General features: G+C 35.7%; 1 protein-coding gene across 1 annotated transcript in view; it reads right to left on the bottom strand.

Moving 5' to 3' along the window:
- The window catches only part of LOC111874821 (cilia- and flagella-associated protein 43), a 46,970-nt gene extending 29,900 nt beyond the window's left edge, over nucleotides 1–17,070 (bottom strand). The window contains exons 1-9 of the mRNA XM_023870639.2: nucleotides 16,920–17,070; nucleotides 14,349–14,617; nucleotides 13,719–13,881; nucleotides 12,007–12,211; nucleotides 10,980–11,105; nucleotides 9,446–9,565; nucleotides 8,537–8,707; nucleotides 6,565–6,807; nucleotides 2,734–3,045 (exon numbers count right to left, since the gene is read on the bottom strand). Of these exons, the coding sequence (XP_023726407.1) occupies nucleotides 2,734–3,045; nucleotides 6,565–6,807; nucleotides 8,537–8,707; nucleotides 9,446–9,565; nucleotides 10,980–11,105; nucleotides 12,007–12,211; nucleotides 13,719–13,881; nucleotides 14,349–14,617; nucleotides 16,920–17,005 (1,695 nt within the window). The 5' untranslated portion in view covers nucleotides 17,006–17,070. The remainder of the gene's footprint in view (nucleotides 1–2,733; nucleotides 3,046–6,564; nucleotides 6,808–8,536; nucleotides 8,708–9,445; nucleotides 9,566–10,979; nucleotides 11,106–12,006; nucleotides 12,212–13,718; nucleotides 13,882–14,348; nucleotides 14,618–16,919) is intronic.
- Nucleotides 17,071–23,114: the final 6,044 nt, after the last annotated feature.

The following is a 23,114-nucleotide window of genomic DNA, read 5'->3' as shown; positions in this document are numbered from 1 at the left end:
TTAACACCAGAATTCATGGCAAGAGAACTCAAGACACATAATGCCGGTGATGATGTACTAACAAAGATTGCTCTGATTAAGGGCATTTTTGTCTAACATACAACTAAAATGATTGCTGAATCCTTCAATAAATATTTTTTATCAATAGCAGAGACCATTACCAAAAGTACACTCAAAAAGAGCTTGCACTGACGCCTGAAACCTTTGAGAGTTCAGAGGTCTTGGTGCCGCATTGTTTATGTAAACTGGGGGAGTTTTGTTGTATATATGGTTGATATGTTCTTTTTTATTGTTTTATTTTATGAATGCCTTGACTGGTTCCTGTGGGAATGGAATGTTTGTTTTTTGATCTGCGACTCATTCTATATCCAATGGTTGTTTCCCAGCCTGTATCTGGATCTATTTTGAATTTGAAATAAATTGAATTGAATTGAAACACATATGTTGCAGGGAGTTTCCTGTATTCCGTATTTTCATGCTATGTCAAATCACATAAAAAGAAACATGAAAGCTAGTCTTTATACTAAAAATATATTTATTTAGAAAACACACAACTTTCTATCTGTTTCAGAATGTTAACACCATCTTGCCTTCATTTATATTCAGAGGTATTTTATATGGGTATTGGTTGGAGCATTACTTATTCTGAGGTTCTTGTGGCTCTTTATAGTTCGTCCAACTTAAAATAGATTACCTATCCCTTAAGCCTTTCCTTTTCACCTATGGGACTGAATTTTTGGATTTTGTTCTTCATCTGGCATTCTAAAGAATACAACATTTTCCAAACTGGATCTGTTTCTGTCCTCAGGTGAAAGGGTGGGCTACATTTGTCAGCTGGGTCTGTTAGAAAGCGCTATCTTAATCACTGAATCAGTGATTAAGTTAACATGAATGTTTGGACACTGGTTACAAATTTAAATATATATTTAGATTATTTTCTTATTGTACTGTCTTCTGTAAGTAGAAGCCTTGTGATGGGCTGATCCCACATGCAAATAGTCCTTTCATATTAAAAGAATAAACTCTTTCAGAATTAACTGTGAATTGGATAAAGATAGAGAGTCTATTCCATGAAAGACGAATAATAATGATTAATGTCACAGATGCAATTGAGTTTTATGGGTAACTAAAACATATGCACATTTACTACAAAATGAAAAGTTATTCCTGTGCTTAATTAAGCACTATGCCATGAAAACCTCCAAGGGAGTAAAGGTGTAGCCTCATTCATTCTTAACCTCAGTACCAGAGGGAGGCTGGAGATCACATTCTTGTCTCAGCTACATTATCCCTAGAAAAGAACCCCATGGGACCACTGGATGGAGGCTGGGTGGGCCCTAGAGCCAGTCTGGTTGCTGTGAAGAAATATCTCTTGCCCTTGCTAGGAACAGAATCTGATTCCCCTGTTGTCCAACCTGTAGTCTAATCATTATATTGACTGAACCACCCCAGCTTCTATTTATATATATAGAAATGAAATAGCAAATGGAAGTGAACATTATAAGGAAAAACAAATGAATATTAGCCAACACATCAGTTAAGTATTTTAGTTTTGCTTGAAAAGTTAATAAGCATATAATACAGTATTAATAATACCATGCTAATTGGATACATACAACACAGTATGCAAATAAGCAGAATGATACAGGAAATGCTTGGGAATACAGTTTAGCCTAGAACTGTTACTAGTTACTGTTTGTTTACATTGAAATATTCACCTGTGGAGTAGAAGGAGTGCGTAAGTAAGTGAGGTTTCAATGCTGTTTTAAGTTTCTTAATGTTACTAGTTTCTTTCTTGATCACTGTAACAGTAATACTGCCATATTCATCATGATGCGATAATTATTAGGTTGTATTTATGATATAGACAACACTAATACATTTTCTGAAATCTTCACTACATGGTTTGACACTGACATATATGTGTACAAGAATGTCTTTTCCACTTTCAGACAAAATGAGAATTCAGAAACATTTTAAGTATTAGAAGGAAAAAAATGATAATTTTCTTTACTAGAACAATTTTTACACTTCAGTCTTATTTGTATTACTAGCCACGCTTTTTCAATGCACTAAAGTGCACTGATTATTTCTTTTAATACATGATATTCTCTTAATGTAAAATTAAAAAAAAATCATGTATATAATGAAATTTCAATTTTTGTGCAATGTTCTCTTTCATCATCAGCAGAAACAGGGAGAGATACATAGATTTTGCTGGCAAGTTGATTCATGCTAGTGTAGCCAACCGTTACAATTCTGACGGAATAAATACACTGACTACTACTGTTCAAAGCAATAGCAGTTATCCAAAAATTCTCAAAGTCTGAGACTGAAAAATCAAAATTCACATCTAAACTGAGATTTTTTCTTCATTCAATCCAAAAAATACCGATGCTTCATCACTGCTAAATCCCTCATAGATGTCCGTGGGGATCTAATTCACTCAGTGATTACAAATCAGCATTTAAATGTACTGTGAAGACTGCAATAAATTTGTGATTGCTCACCATACCATAGGTAGGACCTAGCAATTGTGGCAGGGTTAAATAATAAGAAGTTTAGTTTTAAAATTTCCTCTTTGTTAATGGTACACATGTGATGGAAATGATGAAAAGTGCCTTGTAGTATTCTGTCATTAACATGCCACCACATGGGGCTGAATGCTGTTGTTATTAAATGCTACATATTTAGAATGCTATCATTATAAACTTTGCTAGCAGATTCACTTACCTCAAGTGATATATGTAGTAAGTGAAGCTGTCGAGAGCAATGTGGTATAGCATAGAATTCAAACTTGCCAAATGGATTGATACAGAATCCTGAATATAATCCAGGCAGGTCTATGAAGGTTTGCTGAATCACTTCTTTAGATCCACATGCCATTGAGAATACAATAATTTTATTTCCAGAGGGACAGCAAAGTCTTGTGGATATAAGAGCCACAATTTTTAACACAGCCATAAGCTCTACAGCGAAGAAGTTGACAACTTTTACTTTTGCATTTATGAATGATTTCACTTCAATCTGGACTCCTGGATTGCTCTATAAAACAACAAAATTTACAGTATGTGCTTTATAAACATGAAATGAAACAGGAAACAGAACATTTACCAGAATGAGAATTCGGTATTAATTAGGAGCTTAACACTAATCTGGTGTGAACACATTTATGTCAAAACAGGTATCTGGTCCAATCATTGCTCAAAATATATATTTTGAAGAATATGTAACTCACCATTAGCAACATGAAATTACACATGTGCATGCACACAAACACATAAGCACACAGTTTTCATCTCTTTTTATATATAATTTTACTGGAACAAAGAAACTCATTATTCATTGATATGAATATGTGTATGTGTGCATGTATGTGTGCTTACATGCTTTGGTGTGGGTGTGTGTATGTGCACATATATATGTGGGCACAGATGTTATGTGTGTATGTATATTTTTCCAATTGACAAAATAAATAAAATTACTTTTTTTTAGCATGCAATTCAATAGCTAAAAAGTTTTTAAGTATATTTACCTGATAATGGCTTCTTGTAAGCCAAAACATGTAGTAAAGTACTACTTGAAACTACATACATATATTATTAATTGTTGTGTTGTGATGGCTTTCAATGAAGGAAAAAAATTACTGACTGTGCAACAAGATGTGACATCACACATATTATTTAACATTTAGCATCACATAGAGTAGAGTGACTATATAAGAACTGTTACGGTTGTCTGTCAACCAGACCAGAAACAGGAAAACTGAAGAAAATGAAAAGAGGAAGGGATTTTATTGTTGTATCATAATGACAGGGAAAACTGAAAATAGGAAACAGTTTTATTATTATATCATAATGAAGAGTTATCATGTGAAAAGTAACTACCCCTAACCTCTTGTGTCCTAATATCAAGTCTCATCTGTAGGCGCAGTAAAACGACATACAGGAACTGCTGGCTTCTATCAGGCAGCTTTAGCTCAGAAATAATTTAAAAATAGACAGTAAACCACCATTTAAACGCATACATTACTGTAAGAAACTGGTAAAAATAGCATGTCAAAGAATTTTTAGACTGAGTGGGAGTTGGTGCCCAGTGTTCATATATGTATTTAAGGTTTAGAGATGGAAACAATATTTGTGTAATTATTTTATAAGCAATAGTAAGTAATGGTATCATAGTGTGACGTGGATGATGCAACAGGAAGTAGGGGTCACATGAACTCTGCATTTCCACAAGTGATGTCACGTACCCCCACTCCTCCCATCATTATGCAACGCTCGGTAAACACCCCTCCCCGCGAGGCTGTGATGTCACGCAACAGGCAAGTCTGTGCAGCGACTATTGCTAGGCAATGCGTAGGTAGAACACCTGACAACAATACCTGATATCTGTTGCCGAGCAGCAATGTGTTTTCTATGTTGTCCATGCCAAGCATGAATAAGGAGCAGTGAACACTAGTAGTGAGTAGTGAGTATTGAGTTATGAATCACGTTGTATCGAGTGAATGACAGTGACTCCAGCAGGAGAAGTAATTGTAATACTGCAGATGGCAGTAGTTGTGAAACTGTGAAGTGTGTAAATGTAAGAGCGAATGTGGAATAAATTCGCTACATCCAAGATGGTGTGAAGTTATGTGTTGCATCACACACCCAACACGTGACAATATATTATGTGGTATGTCAATTTCAATTTAAACATACTACTCCTAAAGTCTCTGTATTAATGACTAATACTTCATGGAGCAAAATCCTACTTGAGAAACTGACAAGCTAGTCAAGAAATTCCCTGCATTTTTGGAACCTGAAAGTTTATTACTATGTTCACAAGAACTCACTAGTGAACCCTATCCTAATTCTGATGAATCCAGTCAACATTCTAACATTACATCTCTTCTAGATCCATCTTCAGTTATTCAGTATAGAGGGGGTGGGTTTCCCCATGCACTGTGACTAATAGTCTATTGTATGTCCCCCTTTAATTTCTACTGTCGCCATACCCTACCGATACTGGTGCCCGCTATCTCCCCTTTCTGCCAGTGAGGTCGGCCCTCTACTGGCAGTGGTACCCAATAATTCTCCCCTTTCTGCCAGCGAGGTCGGCCCTCAACCAGCATTGGTACCCAATAACTTCCCCATCTACCGGAGGCCGTAAATCTACGACACAGGACCCATGGCTTAAAGTCCCTCCCTGAGGACTTGTTCCCCGAATTTTTCCGCCCTTAAAAATTCCACGACCTCCGCCGGGTTTGAACCAGCGTACCTTGAGTCATGAGGTGGGAACATTACCTCTAGACTATGGAGGCCGCTTTAGATCCATCTTAATATTATGTTTCATCTATTCATAGTTTCTCAAGTGGAATATTTCCTTCAGATACTTTGAATAGAACTTCATATGCTTTTCTCAAGTGTGATACAATTCCAACCAATTTATCTTCCTTCATTTCAATACTGTAATGTTATGGGATGTGTGACAAATAACTCCAGATTTACGGCACGTAAAAGATCCTCATGTCTCAAGGAGACCTCTGAGCAAAATTAGGCAAAGTTTCCCGCCCAAGTAGTAGTTTCCAATTCCTCTGGTAGATGGGGAAGTATCGGGGACCACTGCCAGAGAGGTGACCGACCTCGCTGGCAGAACGGGGCTGATAGTGAGCACCAGTACTGGAAGGGCATGGCGACTAGTAGAATACTGAAAGGGGGACACACAACAGATTAACAACTAGTCGCAGTGCATGGGGAAACCCATCCCCTCCATAATAATAATAATAATGGTATGCACAAACTCGCAGATAGCAAAGAAGAATGGCAAATGTTTTGTTGCACTAAGCAAGGCAACACATTGCAAATGCATGAAGCACTTGGTGCTGTTTGTTACTGTAGTGTTTTGTGTGTCAGTGTAAGCTGTGTTACAGAGTAGGTGTGGGGGGGGGGGTTGATTGACCCATTCTGTGGCCTTCCAAGAAGTTCTCACTTAATTACTGCTTGAATAGCTTTTGTGGAAACTGCACATGATGGAGTTAACAATGCGGAGCACTTGTGGTATAGACTCACAACAGAAATAGCAATAGTAACACTGATTATGAATATCGTCTTAGTATTTGTAGGGCTGTGACTGGAGCCCACATTGAGTTGTACCAACCGATAAACATCACCTTAACAATGTATCATGTTGCCATTTTGAGTTTATTTTATTCATGTGAAAAACCTATGAAGTGTTACAATGGACTGATTCATATGTCAAACTTTATTTTTTGTTCATTTCAGTTTTCCTATCTCATCTGTTCTCTGCCCTTTGTATCGACAAATATTATATTATAGAACTCTGGACTTCTTTCTTGGACACCTTGTATTTGATCATGAGCAGAAAATAAGAAGCAATTTTCTCGAGATTCCTGTTACTTTCTCTCTCTTAGATCCAAATATTCTCTTAGAACCTAATCCTGAAACACAATATTCTCTTATTCCATAAACACACACACACATGCATCTCACATCTCTAAATTATGAAATAAATAAACATTTTTCATTCATCACACAAAGTCAAAAATTCGAAATTAAGTACCTCAATGACAAAGAAGATCCCTGTTTTCACAGTGCAAGCCACTACATAATTTCCCTGTTGAGAAATCTGAATACCAGATATTCCTTCATTGCAAAGATTGACTGCAGTTAGAATCTTTGGATTATCGGATGCAAATACGTTTATGAAGTCCACAATTCCATCATCTCTTCCAAGTACTAAATAGGGTTGAAGAGGATTGGATACCATTACGAGACATTTTTTATTCCATCCCAGTTCACCCACCTGAAAATATACGTTGTGACTTTACATTTACATATTTACATTTATTTTCACTTCATGGATCAAATCACCTCCCCATAGGGCTGGATATAAAACATGTCACACATTACAAATTCATTATGACTACACATCATACGTCCTTGGTCCAATAAAATATATAATCAGGCCTCACGCAGACAGCACAAGTTATCAAGACAACACACATAGGCCATGGAAAAACCACAGTCACATTCAACCCTGAACTTTCATGTCATTCCTTTATGAAAACATTAGATGAGGTATTTCCTTGCCTGAAAAACAGAATTGAAAATATCCAATCTTTTAGCAAGTCATAATTTACAATTTATCATTCTCATTACATATAGAAAATTGAATGGAAGTCACAATTGGAAATATATAAATTTCAATACTGACTCCTTATCCTTAGGGGTTTAGCCCCCCGCTCTCAAATGCCATTATTGACTTCATGTGTGCACACAACACACATCTGTAGTCAAGACATTTCCACTACAATGTATAGTCCTTTAAATTGAGATGAGCCATTTTTAATCAGCCCATAAATCAATTAATCAATGAAACCGGCATGAAAAGAAGGGAGATTTACTTAATCACTATTAAACAAAAGGCTGTGTCATAGCTCAGGCTGTTAAGTCACTGACTTCCCACCATGGCAGCATAGGTTCAAACCTAGATCAGGTCGTGTGGAGTTTGTTGTGGACAAAGTGGCACTAGGTGGCTTTTCTCCAAGTACTTCGGTTTATTCTGCCAGTCCTTATTCCACTAATTTCTCCACATTTATTAATAATTTAGCAGCATATAGTCACAATACTGACAGCATTGTTAAGTAACCAACCTAAAAGTAAAAACATAAAATCACACTGTATTAGAGCAAATAAAAATAAAAATACAGCTATCTGATGCTTTCTTAATGAACTGTGACATTTTAAAAATATATTCTGTAAGCATTTATGTTGATGAAATTGAAGTGCTACTGTTGAAAAATTGAAGTACTACAACAGTCTGAGGTTTATAATTTTACAGTTTCTATGTAGAACATGCATAGCAGTAGAAACACCCTGTTTTTGCTGGGAAAAACCACACTGTATCATTTTTAAAGTTTTCAAATGTTGTTAACTTCACATGGAATCCTATCTATGTATATTTTCTTTATAATGAGAATAACTGGGTCATGAGAGATGGTGATGAAAGAGAATTTCATTTCATGAAATGGGGTGTGTGAAATACACTGGATTTAAAAACAGATCTAAAGTCATGAACATACTATTTAAAATTATGAAACCAGCATGGGCCAAGGGACATAATTCGTGACACTGAGGAAGAAGATTTTATTACGAACCTCTATTTTGCTTGTTAGAGTTGTACTCAACTATTTAGACTTTGAAGTATTTTCAAAGTATTCATTACCTTCAGTCATATCATGATTCTGTTAGAGATTGAGGTTCTAAAACGTGTCATATACTAAGTTAAATGTACTTTCTTTCAACCATTTTATCCTGGGTTCAGATATAAAGTTATGAATTATTCTTTATAGTATTTTTACGTTCATATAAAATATTTATGTCTTCAGCACTTACAGATAGCTGATCTGGATTATCAAGTTTCAGCCCTTCCCGATCTTGAGGGTGTTCATTTGAGGAAGCTGGGTAGTGTAATTTATGTAACTAATCCATATTGAGTCAGAGAATTTAGGAAATAACAATTTCATACATACCAAGTTTCCACTATTCACAGCCCAGATATTTATAAATCCACTTGCATTCAGGGTTGCAATATGATCACCAGATGGATTAATAAAACAGAGATATACAAAATTCCTCCCATAAGAGCCAATTTTAATAAACTTAGGTCTTTCATCATCAATATTAAACTGCAACAGGTCAGCCTGAAAAAAGTAAAAAGTTGCTAAAAACTATTACTGCCATAGTTCAGGTAGTGCAATACAAAAATCATCACACAAAATAACAATTAATGAGAGAAGAAAGGTGTTCTCTAAGCAGCAGAGCATACTAATTTTCAATACAATATGCAAAGTTAAATGTTATATACCAGGCATGTCCGACGCGTTGATCGCGGGACGATTTTTGGTCGATTTCATAGGCCTATAAAGAAATTATATGTGAAAAGCATGTAAATTCACTTGTATACATGACTATATTCAGATTTTGAAGGGTAAATACGTATTAAAGTAGTCTGTACTTTCAACGTATGTTGCTTTTACAATGAACATCATGTGTCGTGTTATTTTTACCAATATTTTTGGTTAAAGGGAGATACGATGATATGGGGGGGGGGTAGATCACTGGCAGTTTTGGCACTAAAAAGTCGATCACAACCTGTTTGAATTTGGACATGCCTGCTATATACTATCTATCTATACTATATATCTCACATCATACAGAATATAATATTATGCTTGTATTTCACAAAATGTTCACAAAAATATCATGTTTAAAACGAAAAATCTTGGACCATGATGAGATGATAAATTATACAGTATACAGAATGTAAAAATGTCAAATTTTCACAGTTGTAATAATCTCTGCACATAAACAGCCAGATGGTTCAGTTTCTCTAATTTGTGCTTCACATATCCTTCTGCTAAATTATAATCAAGATGTACCTCTTTTGACATTGCTATAAGATAATCATTCCCTGGACATGATGACAAGACAGCTAACTGTACTTCAGGAAGAAATGACCATATAATTTGCCATTCAGTTGCAGCAACTTTCTTGTAATACTGTAAAGACAATAAACATAACCTTACACATTGGTAAACCAACTTTGATGAAAATACAAAATCTGGAGTGATCTGGAGAGATGAGAATGAAATGTTCACTTATCAGCATGAGGGTTTATAGGAACAGTGTCAAATGATCTTTCCTTCTGTTCTCTCTTTCTCATCTAACAAATTTTCAAAGATGATGGTTGTTCCTCTTGTTACATTTAATGAGATGATTATGTATGAGAAATTGAAAAGAATGAGGAAAGAACTGGTCATAACCACTAGACACTATTCCAGAATTCACCTGAGAGCACTGAGGAGAACTGTGAAATAATGTAATAATCTGAACATGATACGTCCTGAATATCAGTGAGATCCATTGTCATGGTACCAAGTCACATGTTATCACTTTTAACACTGCTTGCTTTCACAGAATTTGGTATAATAGTTTTGTACAATATGACTATTCCTCACATTTGAAGGACTTGGGTCAAGAACTAGTTAAAAAGCCCAATAATAAGAGAAAAAGTGTTATGAATTAAATTAACCACTGAGCATACTATTTGTTTTATACTCGAAGTAAAGGTAAAGTTGATCCTGTGCTTAATTAATTAAGCACCACACCATGAAGTTGTCTGTGGAAGTGGAGGAATACGCCAGCAGATTGCATGATTCAGCCTTGAGACTAAAAGCAAGCACTAGAGACTGGCCAATTTATTGTAAAAAAAAAAAATGCACTGCATCTGTTGTTCACTAAGTAAACTTTCATGCAGTGACTTCTAACTGCTGTAAAAGCAGATACAGTCTCTCACGTGTTTCAGTAGCTGACAGTTGTCAAATTTGCCATTCAGTTAACTAATCTGCCAGTGTCATGGTACAGTGCAAAAGGTTAATAATACTAGACATGAAACACTGCAGTGTAATAGCATTCTTGCTTTGTATTTTGGAGGTATTGTATTCAAATTCTGGGCTGGAAATAGGCAATTTCAATTGAGCTTCTTTTTTTGGTTTTCCTGTTTCTGCAGTAAAATTCTTGGATTATATCTTAAGACAGAGAGAAAATGCTTCTTTCTACATAATTTCAGTACACTACATCGTTAATAATCATCCTGCTACCAGATGATATATAGTCTGTAAATTTAGTATAGCATCACTGAACACACACACACACAAATTCTGGGCAAGGCATATACATCACGAAGTTCCCTAACATGTTCCTTTCTGCATCTCACTTGTATTTCTATGTATTTTCATTAGTACTAAATTTTCAACATTTTCAATGTCTATCTACTAAATGTAAGGAAAATTGTTTGTAACTGTTCAAAACAAATGATAACATTTGAAATTTGAAATCATCAAACACTGTCCTATCATAGCAATAAATACAATGTAATTAAAAAATCAAATTCATTACTTTACTCTTGCTTACATTAAGTTCTCCACTTGGTCCTGACACCACTATTCCTGTCTTGTACCAGACAATAAATGACTTTGCAGTACCCAGCCCTCCTGCCCAGCTGAAGATGTGCTGCAGTTTTCTTTTTTCAACTTCAATCTGTATTCAATTGTGCCAAAAAAACAGAACATATGACAAATGAATTGGAAATATTCAAGGTTTAGACAGATCATTACATTACACATAGATATAGACTTTAGTTATGTGAACAGAAGTGGGATGAGACAGACTCCTTCGTACTGTGGCCATTATTGGACTTGTTGACAGATGAGTATTGAGCGTTGGTGGAATATTAACATTCAGGATGAGGCTGAGGAGCTTGGAGAAAGACTTTTCCCAGTATGAGTTGGTTCACCACAGATCCCACATGGAAGGCCTTGGAATTGAAACTGTGGGGGTCTTATGTAGTTTGTCATTACTCCGATGACAACCCACTTCTTCAGAACAGTTTGTTGGCCCTGAAAAGGACCGTGGTTGCTGAGATGCTTGACCAGTGAGGTAGCGCGGCGCGCACCGGTAAGGAGAGAGGCTAGTTGCGGTGAGTGGCCTGGCCGCAGTGCGGCCGTGGCTGGAGGTTGCTTGATCGCAGCGCAGCAGCTGCTGGTGAAAGGCTAGTCATTGAGCGCGGTCATAGGAGTCATGAGGCAGTGGCTACGCCAGATGCCCAGTGGGTCGGACAGTAACACGACCACCGGCAAGTCCAGGCGCAGTGCCCCAGTGAGTCGGGTGTGAGAGAGCCGGAGGGCCGAGGCAGTCACCATATACATATAAAGCTTATTTAACCTGTGTGTTTGAAACCAACACTACACATTTTAATCCCTGAAATCTCATAATATTCCTGTATTTAAGGCTTTGTGGCAACTGAAAAAAAATACTGCATTTTATAATTTGGCTAAAACATTGCAAGCTCACAGATGTTTAATGGTAATTGCCACTGTTGGCATTAAATATGTTAAACTAAAGAGGTAAACATGGAGAAACTTGAATGTGAGTGCTGTACCGTGAATACTCTTCCAGTTGCATCTACAAGGAACAGCGTACCATCAGGTGACCATGTAAACATATATGGCAGTACAGCAGCATCAATATTAAACTCTACTCTGGTCAGTATACACTTTCTGCAGCATGCATGTAACTCCCACAGAAGAAGTTTTGAAGAGTCTACTGCCACTTGGCTTACCACTGGGGGTATAGCTTGACTGCATCTGTAAAATAAATCACAAGTGTGACAAATAATGCTAGAAACCATACTATGTTCATTCATGCATAAATTCTTTAATTCTCTTACAGTCAACTCAGAATCATGTTCCCTTCTCGGTCCATTTTATCCTTAACCTTCACAAACTTCTTCCTTTTAGATTATACTTCATTACACTTCAATGTCCCCAAATTTCTGTTTATAAACTTCCATTTTTCCTTCCAGTTAATATATAATAAATTTGTCTATCATATCTTTATTTTTAATTTTATTGAGTCTTGTGCAACTCTTTACCTTTCCTAGAAACATAATTTCAGCAGACTGTATTATCTATCTTGTTCTTCTTTCTTATTGTCCAGATCTCATTTCTATATGTTAGTGCAGTTCTATGTAGTTTTAGTTGGGCTTATTTTCTAACTGTTCTTTTAAATGTGTGCTATTTTAACCCAATCTTTATGGGTAAATGCTGGGATAGAACTTCGAAATATATCTAAACATCCCCACATATTCTTGTCATTTTATTGTACATAATCATTCTTTTGCCTTGTGAGATGCAAGGTTCTGGCAGTGATGACTGTGAAAATAACTCCCTTCTAAGGTGTGATGCCATGTAATGTGGTAGACAGATACCAGCACTTCAGATAAAGTATCTCATCCACATTCTTTCCTGCCTTCAACATGTTCTCCCCTGCATTTGTCCTCTGTATAACTATCACTTCTTAATGCCACCATCTCATATTGGTCTACCAACAGCCCCATTCTTGATGTTCCTTCTCTACATCAGAACAAAATTTTTCACATTCAGCTTATTCTTCTACTCTCAAAAGGAGGCAGCATGTTCCTCTGAAACTTTGGTATCCATCTACCAAACTACCTACATAGCATTATATATCATAAAACAGTAACATTCATCATTTCATCTTATTTAATGTTAAATAATCTCGAATTTGACACAATATTGTTAATTAACCCATGACCCTATCAATCAGACCTCGAAGTGTATTTCTCTACATAATCCTTTAGCTACAGCAGTGTTATTATCAAGTTAAATACTTTGACATACGCGTATTTAGCTATCCAGATGCTACAAATTTATATATATGGTTTTACACCTAGTGCAAATTTTGATGTAATAACAGAAGAGTACAAGAGTTGAAAACATGATAGATAATATCTCTGAACAGTCTACATTTTATGATCACATAACCAAAGACATGCACAGTGTAGGTTTTCTAAATTCTAGAATCACGAATTCAAATCCAATTTGTGACATCAACATCTGTCAACATTATTTGTTCTGTTCTGTGAAGACAGGCATTGTACTATATATTCAGCTTCCATTTAAGAAGTGCTGCTACCTGTCTTAATAATATTTAGAAACTTGTATTTAGAGGAGGCCAAACCTCAAATCATTGTGGGATGTCAAGAGATGGAGTCTACTTCAGTTAAAGTAAAGATAATTAAGTTTTTATATTTTGATCTCTGAAAATTTAATTATATCAATTTTCAGTCACCTGAGTATCTGATTCTCATTGTTGATACCAGTCTTTTGTGAGACCAGTTTTTCTGCAGTTCTCCAATTCCATACTGTGATTTCAAAATCTGGCAGTGAACTCAAGGAAATCAGAAATCCCATTTCTGAGAAGTCAACAGATTTATAATAGCTGCCACTTCCACCTGTTAATCATAATAAATATTTTTCTGGGATCTTCCATACCAAGCATAAGCTATTATTGTAGTTAATACCTCCAGCCTACTGGACATTCAGGATCTCTGCCTGTCCTGTCAAGTACCAAGACTCAAATTCTGGTGTGGGGTATTCAATGAAGTGAACTCCACTACCCTCAATGGTAGACAAACGCTGACAAAGGAATCCTATGATTTAATATGGGCTCTGAACCACAATTAGTGCCTGGTATGTACAAAGAATATAGAGGACCTACAATGTCACTATCATAACAGACATAAACATGATATATCACAAAGCTGTATATGTGTACAGGATGTTGAACTTTGCGTTATGCTAGTAAACAATCTGAATAGTTAAACATAAACTTCAAATGAACCCAGCAAAAGGCAGCCCAGAATGTGAGGAACTGATTGCCTTTCTACACAGAATAATGTTTCACAATATAACACTATACCTTTAAGCACAGAAACAGTTGAAAAACTTGGATACTGCTTAATAAAAATGCATGGATTAGTGCACTTTTCACCAAATGCAAATACAGTAGTGTTTTGATGACCAGCAACACATGAAATCCCATCTCCAGATGTGTGGTTATTGGCAGTGTAAATTGTATCTGTATGAGTTGATAGGTCATGAAACAGAATATGAGAGCCAATTCTTGTTGCTATTACATCTTTGCCAAGAAAATGTAAATGGCTTAATCTTGAACCAAACTTCATCCACCTATGAAATAAAACAGTGACATTTTAATCACTTTTTCGACTCATGTACTATGACAAGATGGTATACTAAGAGAGGATTATTACTTTTACAGTATACTTGCAATTACTCATGTGTAATTTATTCATTTGTGTGAGTAGTTGTTTTTATCTCTTCATTACCTGTTGAGCCTACTGAATGTTCACAAAACCATGCCATGTTAAGTGGTTTCTCAACACATCAGACATTCTCATATTGTGAACAGAGAAAATGGCATACTCCCCCACCCCAAAAGAAAACTGGTAGGGGGCAGATATGCCTGGATCCTACCTTAGTCAGTACTTATATAGTATGACATGCTGCAGATGGATTCTGTCAGTTTATGTTAACGGAATATCTAAAATTCTGAAAGGAAAATAGCACATAAGAGTACTTGGTGCTACATCTCATAAAATACAATATAAAGCAAGCATGCACCTGGAATATGTACCATAAGTTTAACAGGAGTTTAACTTATCTTAGGTTGCAACAGAACCAACAGTGTTTGGTAAAAAAAAGAGCTACCTTTCTGTATTAAGACCAAATGCATTATTATTATTATTATTATTATTATTATTATTATTATTATTATTATTATTTAATTACATTAATCCATACGAGGTCAAATGACCTCTAGGATATAGAAACTGTCGTTATAAATATAAAACAATAGTATAACAGTAAATCTCATATACATGTCATAAACCTTACAGTAGCCATCTGAAACAATTTTGTATAGAATTAATACAAATATGGTAAGAAAAGTAAATTACAACTATTAACTAAATAATGTAAAGCTATTCATTGGGAAGTTGTTCTGTAAAATTCATCAATGCTATAAAATGCATGTTCAGTGAGATAGCTTCTCAATAAAGATTTGAATTGGTTAAAGTCTTTAGATAACAATTTAATATTCAAAGGTAAGTGATTATAAATCTTGCTTCCAGAGAACAGTACTCCTTTTTGTACTATTGATAAATTTGTAGAGGGTATATATAAATTCTAATTATAGCAGATATTAATATCATGAATATCCGTGTTAGATGTAAAGTAATTTTTATTCTTAACAACAAAAAGAAGCAAGGAAAAAATATATTGAGACTGGAGTGGTAATATTTGTAATTTTTTTTAACAGATCCCGACAGAATCAAATTTGCCCGATTCAGACATAACTCCTGTGATTCTTTTTTTAATTTTAATGATACTCATACTAAGAGGGCATTACCCCAAAAGATAGTGCCATACTACAGTATCGAATGTACGTAAGAGTAGTAAATCATCTATATTGATTCTAATGACATAAAGGGCTTTATTGCCCTTATTGCAAAACAGGCCTTACTTAATCTTAAAGATAACTCAGTAATAGGATTCTTCCAAGACAGGGTGCTATCAATATTTATTCCCAGAAATTTAGAGCAATTGATGTTAGCAATTAATGAGTTGGTTGATGTAATTTGGATTTCTATTTCTCTATGGTTCTTTAAAAAGAATTGTAAGAAATGTGTTTTATCACAATTTAGAGTTAAAAAGTTCCTATTAAACCATGTCATTGTTTCATTAATAACTGAAATAATATTACTTCTAAATTCTTCAGGACTCGAATTAGATATAATAATACTTCTGTCACCTGCAAATAATACAGGTTGAGCTAATTTCTTTAAGGAAAATTGGAAATCATTAACTTGCATATGCCGTTATATATATTTAAATTTGACAATGTGAGGTCAGAATTAAATCTCTCTCAAATTTAAGTCATGATGGTGGAGATAAAATTTAGTAAATGGTTGCTTATTGTGTTCTCTTTCCATTAAATGGAATAACAGTTATAACTGAAATCCAAACTAACACTGTTCAAAAACGGCCTGGTTATCAGACCAACAACAAACTGATATAATTTAACTTCCAAACTGTCAATGCATGCTATTGTCTGAATATGAGCCCTCATATTCTACCTATTCCCCTAACCTCACTGCTGGTCAACATGAAAACATTCGGTAATCTGCATAGAATTGACACAACATTCAACGTGTTATCAACACTGTTTTTACAGATAGGTATTACAGTAATTAACAATTGGGCCTTTGGATGTCAGTAGTTAATATTTCAGTTTCTTATGCAACAAGTTTCAAATCTGTTCATAACAAGCATTTATGAACATGTTCTACATCTTGACAAACCCTCTTCATAGTCATCTTAATTGTAAATCTTGTTTGACTGAGCAAAAGGAAGTTTATGCTTAGAATACATGATAAAAAAAATACAAATATTCCCAGCTAGTGAGCTCTACATAGTTCTTGCTTCCATGTGTTGCTGTTGTAATTGCAATGATGTTTCTTCTTTCAGATCTCCCTCAGTGTCATCAATTGATTTCATGTTGTGATAAATGATAGTTTCACATCATGTATATGTAAAATCTGTCTGCATTATGAACTATGTTCTACTGTGCCTTCTTCTACTTTTTTCTTCTTCTTCTTCACTTACAAAACTGAAACACTTTGCCTAATTTAGTACATTGCACATGGTTGTTTATTTGGAATGGTTGCCATGGTAACTTATCATGGAACCTGGGAAGGAAGGGCAGATATAAGATCAATGTTGTTATAATTAAAAGTAATTTTTAAATATCAGTACACATCTTGTGAATAAAATAATAAGGATCATAAAATCTCCCATTCACGGAAAATTTGAGGTTGGAAAACCTATTTCATGCTTTCATAATAAATAAAAATGTTGTTAAATTTCTACACATACTATAGTTGATTATTACACGGAAAGAGAACCAAAAGGAAGGTCACAGTCGCCTCTTAGGATACGGAGACATTTGTCAAAGTTCTGTGTGTATGAATCAGGAAATTGAAATCAAACACCTAGAGGCATCGGACCTCCCCGCTTGCTACTTCTTTGCCACTCATAATATATACTTCAACGAGCTCAAAACGTCTACCTGTGAGAGACTGGGAAAACATTTGGATAGCAAATTTCTGTTCAAATAAATATGTGTTTAGTTTATGGCTTACTGTTATACAAATTATTTTCCATGAAACTATATCTTAAATATTAAAGTTACTTTTTAATTTGTATATTATTTAAATATTTTGTTTCTACATATAATTATATCAAAAACAAATTATGGACAAGTAAATACTACAACCATTGCTATTAACGAACTACGTCATATTGTAACATTTGAATACAGAAAACGTCAAGTTACTTTGAAAATAATAAAGCGATGAATCGAAATATTCTACGGCAGTGGTTATCAAACTGTGGGGCGCGACCCCCAGGGGGCGCGCGAAGGACTTGAAAAGGGGGCGCAGCATACTTTCCTACAGATAAAAATTAAAACTGCCCTAAATCAATTAGAAAAGTAACAAAAAATACAAATACATAGAGAAAAACTTTTGATGAGTACAGGCTTTAATTATCATGAATTTCAAAATAACTAATAATTATTCTCTTTACCGGCAATTATAAAACGCGTATGCCAGAGACAGCGTTGATAGTTCGGCAGCAGCCGCATCCTCTGAAATCCTCTGAAGTCTAGACTTTTTAAAAAGCTGTGTGAGGAAATGGGTGCCGAACACACTGCTCTGTTGTTTTTTAGTGATGCTCGATGGCTTTCAAGAGGCAAGGTATTAAAGAGAACGTTTAAGCTGAGGCATGAGGTGTTCTGTTTTTTAAATGGGGAAAATCACTCACTGGCAGACAGTTTCAGCAACAAGGATTTTTTATTGCAAATGGCTTACCTCACAGATATATTTGAGAAACTAAATATCCTCAGCACTTCACTTCAAGGGAATGAGGCAACTGTACTTTCTTGATATGACAAAGTGAAGGCATTCGTGACAAAATTAGAGCTCTGGAGAAACAGTATGGAAAGTGACACACTAGACATGTTCCCTACTCTAGTGTCAATGGTACAAGACACTGATAATCCAGTGTTTCCAATGGACATAAAAAGCTGCCTACTTGATCATCTCATAATGTTGAAACTTCATTTCGAAAAATACCCTTGCAATGATTTTGATAAATTTAATTGGATTAAAAATCCATTCGAAAATGCTCCTGGGCCATCATCTCTGAATGTAAATGAGCAACAACAACTCATCGATCTCTCTAGTGATACTTCATTAAAAAGCAAATTTAAGGAATTGTCTTTGTTATAGTTCTGGATACATATTGGCAAGGAATTCCCAACTTCGAGCCAAAAAGCACTGAAGATCCTGATTCTTTTCACAGCAACTTACTTATGCAAGACATGCTTTTCTGCTTTGGCAGCTATAAAGTCAAAGTATCGTTCAAGGCTAAATATTGCTAAAGAAATTAGAGTGGCCATTTCTGATATTACACCACGTTTTAATAAACTTTGTTCTCAAGAGCAGGCCCATCCATCACACTGAACTTTGACATTTAAATGTTTGATTTTCTTTGCAGAAAGAAAAATAAATATTTGTTAGTTAAATATCGTTTTATTTCAATACATTTTTTTCCCCTTGGCACTACAGCCCCAGTGGGCCTAGGCCTACCTCCATGAACTCCGTTCACTTCGGCTTTTCTAGATCTTACACATTCGGTAGGATTCCTTGGGTGAGTGATCAGCTCTTCGCAAGGCAAACACAGAAAAACGCACACAAACATCCATGCCCTGAGTGGGATTCGAACCCACGATCCCGGCTTCCGAGCGAGCGAAGACAGTGCATGCCTTAGACCGCTCAGCTACCGTGACTGGCATTTCAATACATATTTTGGTTAATTGGAAGTGTTAAAACTAATTTTTATTTAGGCCTAATGTTGTGATACTTTAATTTTGAGTAAAAAACTGCTAAAGAATATGTAGAAAAACACAAAATAAACTGAACAAAACGTCAAACATACCATGACTTCTATTTTGATAAAAAAATCAGGCTGGGGGCCTGAGAGTATTTTCTCTTGTCAGGGGGGGCTCAGAGGTAATAAGTTTGAGAACCACTGTTCTACGGTATTTATAGTGCAGTATGTATCATGGAGAATCTGTCAGCAGTTCTGTAGCGGAACTGTGACAAAATATGGTAAATTTGTATATCTCTATTTAAGATCAGAAGAAGAGAAAAGTAAAAGTAAAGTTATCCTGATATTTAATTAAGAACCGGTATGGCCCTCTCATCCTCGAGACTAGATTAGGGTGACTAGATAAAAATCAGGAATTTCTGGGAGTAACTAACCACCTATTTTGCTTTGATACGACAAGGACTGCATATAAAACGCCGCCTCTAAAAGTTCCTCGTTGCTGCGGAACGTTTTTACTGAGATGTTACCCAGGAATGAAAAGGGGGATATCCTTTACCAAGCCCTTGTATAGCAATGATAGGAGGGATACACATAAAGACATAAGGACTGATGGGAAGGATTTATCAAGTACGCCGCTGAGGTAGGCTCAGTTACTATGATAATGTATTGTATCGGAAAGAAGTAGTCTACTTTTTTATATGACACGGACCGCGTTGAAAAGGCCGTGTCCAACAATTTTTCTATTGCAGAGTGTGTATCGTTGCCGCAGTAAATTTTTTAAAGGGCCGTTGCCGTACAACGATATGGGAATACACACACAGACACACAGAGTGACGGGAGGGGTTCATGAAGTAACGCCGTTTAGATGGGCTCAGGTGCCATGATATACATACCAAGTTTGTTAAGAACGGGTTGTGGCATTAAAAAGTTGATGGGCTGGGGATTTACAGACAGACAGCATGGTAATCTTATAAGCCTACTTTTATCTATTTCAAGATAAAAAAAATAAGCTAAAAAGAAACGTGATACCAATTTTCGCACTTTCATATAGAGCGCTCAGTGACCACATATTTCGAGCTGATGTTGGCGGGATTGGTTCCCCTTCTTCGGCAGAAAATTTGTACTTCTGGGGCAAACGAATTTCTTGCAGTAATTCTGGGTTGTCTGAAACCAAAGTATAAAAATAATTCCATGAAGGGCCCCAAAAATTGCGTTTTAATCACTATCGCTGCTTTGACGTGTGCGCGTTCAAAGAGAGCGTTGTTGTTAATAGAATATGCATGTCTTCCAAAGGGAGTGCTTAAGAGATTCTGATTAAAATTACGCTATCAAGCATGGCATGTATAATTCTTAAGCTAGAGAATAGTTTCTAAGCAGGAGAGATAAGTGCTAATTTAAACTGGCTGTTTTGCTTCGTGAGGGTCCTCATTCATACAGGCCTGCTACGACGGGGTCTAAACCTTCCTCCAGTCATTGCGTGAGTTCCTGTTATAGATGTGGGCGCCCTAAGTGCCATGCGGAACGTCTTTCATTCAATCTACCTTTGTTTAGAACGTTTAAGACTAATACCTAGTGTAAGAAATAGGTAAGTGAATGGAGTTTAGAAGATTTCCTTGTCTCACAGTGGAACCTTAAATTAGGACATCATTATAGGCAGTGTTAAAAAACAAAGCAGTTTCTTTATTATTTAGAATAATTATATAGGTAAGCCGGGATAGCGTAGTCATTATATCAACTGGCTACGGGCTGGAAGACCGAGGGTTAGGAGTTCGAGTCCCGGTAGGGTCAATAATTTTCTCTTCTCCACGTTGTCCACATAAGCCCAGGACTTCCAAGATATTTCTTACCTTCGAGCATTCCGACAGATTTTGTTTTACGCACTTCTGATTTCTACATAGCGTGCTGCATTCCACATCGACTCCATTCTCTCTGATTTGATCATCTTAATCATGTTCGCTGAAGCGTACAAATTACGAGGCCCCTGATTATTGAATTTTCTCTAGCGCGCAGTCACTTCGTCTCGCTGTTAAATTAGAGGAATGGAGATAAAACTCCACGTATTCTCCTTACCACGTGGGATTTAAGTGATTCGCTTTATGCTGTGCTTCCGGTACTCGTTTAACTTTAACGATCTGAACGCGGTGGCTGAGAGAATTCCTGCATCTGGAACCTAGACTGGTCGCAGCCAGCCACGTAATAACTGAGCTGTCCTGATACAAATGAGAACAACAACAGGCGTATATTGGACAAAACTAGCATCTAAAGGTTAAACGAAAATATATTCAACCTGAAATAAGACAGAGAGTGGGCATGCGCAAGCTATGTCTTGAAAGAGCCCTTCTTAAATTCTGGAATACAAATTGAAGCAGCTATTCTAACAATATAACATGCTGGTTTTTATTGAGTTAATAAGACTCGTAATGAGAAACGTTATGTAAAGGATGCTAAGGTGTATAAATATGGCCTTCAAAATCCTGGAAGTTTGACTGCTGTTGAAACCTTCTTGTAGAGCTTCTTTGTTCGTCGCACAGTGCTACAATTCTTATTCGGAGAACGAGTCGCCGCCGAGACAATATGAAAAGGGAGTGGAAAATAAAGCGCGTTATAAGACCAAAAATAGGGATTTAGGAAATCCAGTCAGTAGTAACGTCGTACTACTGAAGTTTTTTTGTGAGAAAATATATGGAATGGGTACCAAGTGCTTAAATATGGAAATTTTCGTTTGTTAATTTAGTTTTTCTCTAAACATCGTTCCATGGGGACTCAAATTGCATAAAACTGTATGTTAGCATGTGAGTATGAAAATGTGTATATATAAATATGCAAATTAATCTGCTGATCGTTTCTAATGTATCTTGCTTCACAGAGAAGTTCTTTGAAAGTCGAGAATTTAATTAATTCTGAAATTAATATTTGAAGAAATTGTCGATAAGAAGTATCTTACATTATTTAAAGATATGTTTGCAATTTTTAACCAAAACGAGTAAATTAAATAGCATATTCTAAATTTTCGAGTAGTTGTATTAATTTCATATATAATACATTACTCTTAAATATTAACTTATCTTTCTTGACAGGCTGTCTCCAAATTCGTACAACAGATACAACATGTTTATTTCAATAGAGTGTGTTCCTTTGTAACATACATACATTCGTATGCCCAGTGCAGCAGCTTTATAATAAAGTCCTAATTAGCAGGTCTAAGAGATTTACAGATTCTAACCAACCTCCTTGCCCACGCATTACATATGCCCATATGGGACAACAAAATTATAGATAATTTCTTGACAAAACTGATTTTCAAATGTAAGATTCCGCCCCCCCACCCCAAGACGAGGACTAACGCTCATATCAATGCCATTACTGATTTGCAAATACGAATAATTATATTATTATTAGCATACATCGTTTCTTGAAGCTGGCTAAAAAGCTTACAAGATCACCATACTGCCTGTTTGTCCCAGTTTAAACTTTGAATCACCTGATCGACTTATATGAAATTTGGTAAGAAATTATATTATTGGTCATCTTAACCTCGCAGTTTTGATATCCTAGAATCACTAACAATAACCTGTGAAATGGGAACGGAGCTACAGTTCCTAGAATTGTGATAATAGATTTTTAAAATTATGCTACTCTTATTAAGGTAACATTTTCAGCATGTAAAGAAGCAACAGGGCTCTTGCTTCATATTAAATTTTAGGTTAACAGCAAT

This window comes from Cryptotermes secundus, unplaced genomic scaffold (assembly GCF_002891405.2).
Source record: "Cryptotermes secundus unplaced genomic scaffold, Csec_1.0 scaffold27, whole genome shotgun sequence".
NCBI classification, from domain to species: domain Eukaryota; kingdom Metazoa; phylum Arthropoda; class Insecta; order Blattodea; family Kalotermitidae; genus Cryptotermes; species Cryptotermes secundus.
The sequence above is the reverse complement of the archived record's forward strand: the minus strand, read 5'-3'. Positions and strand labels throughout refer to the sequence as shown.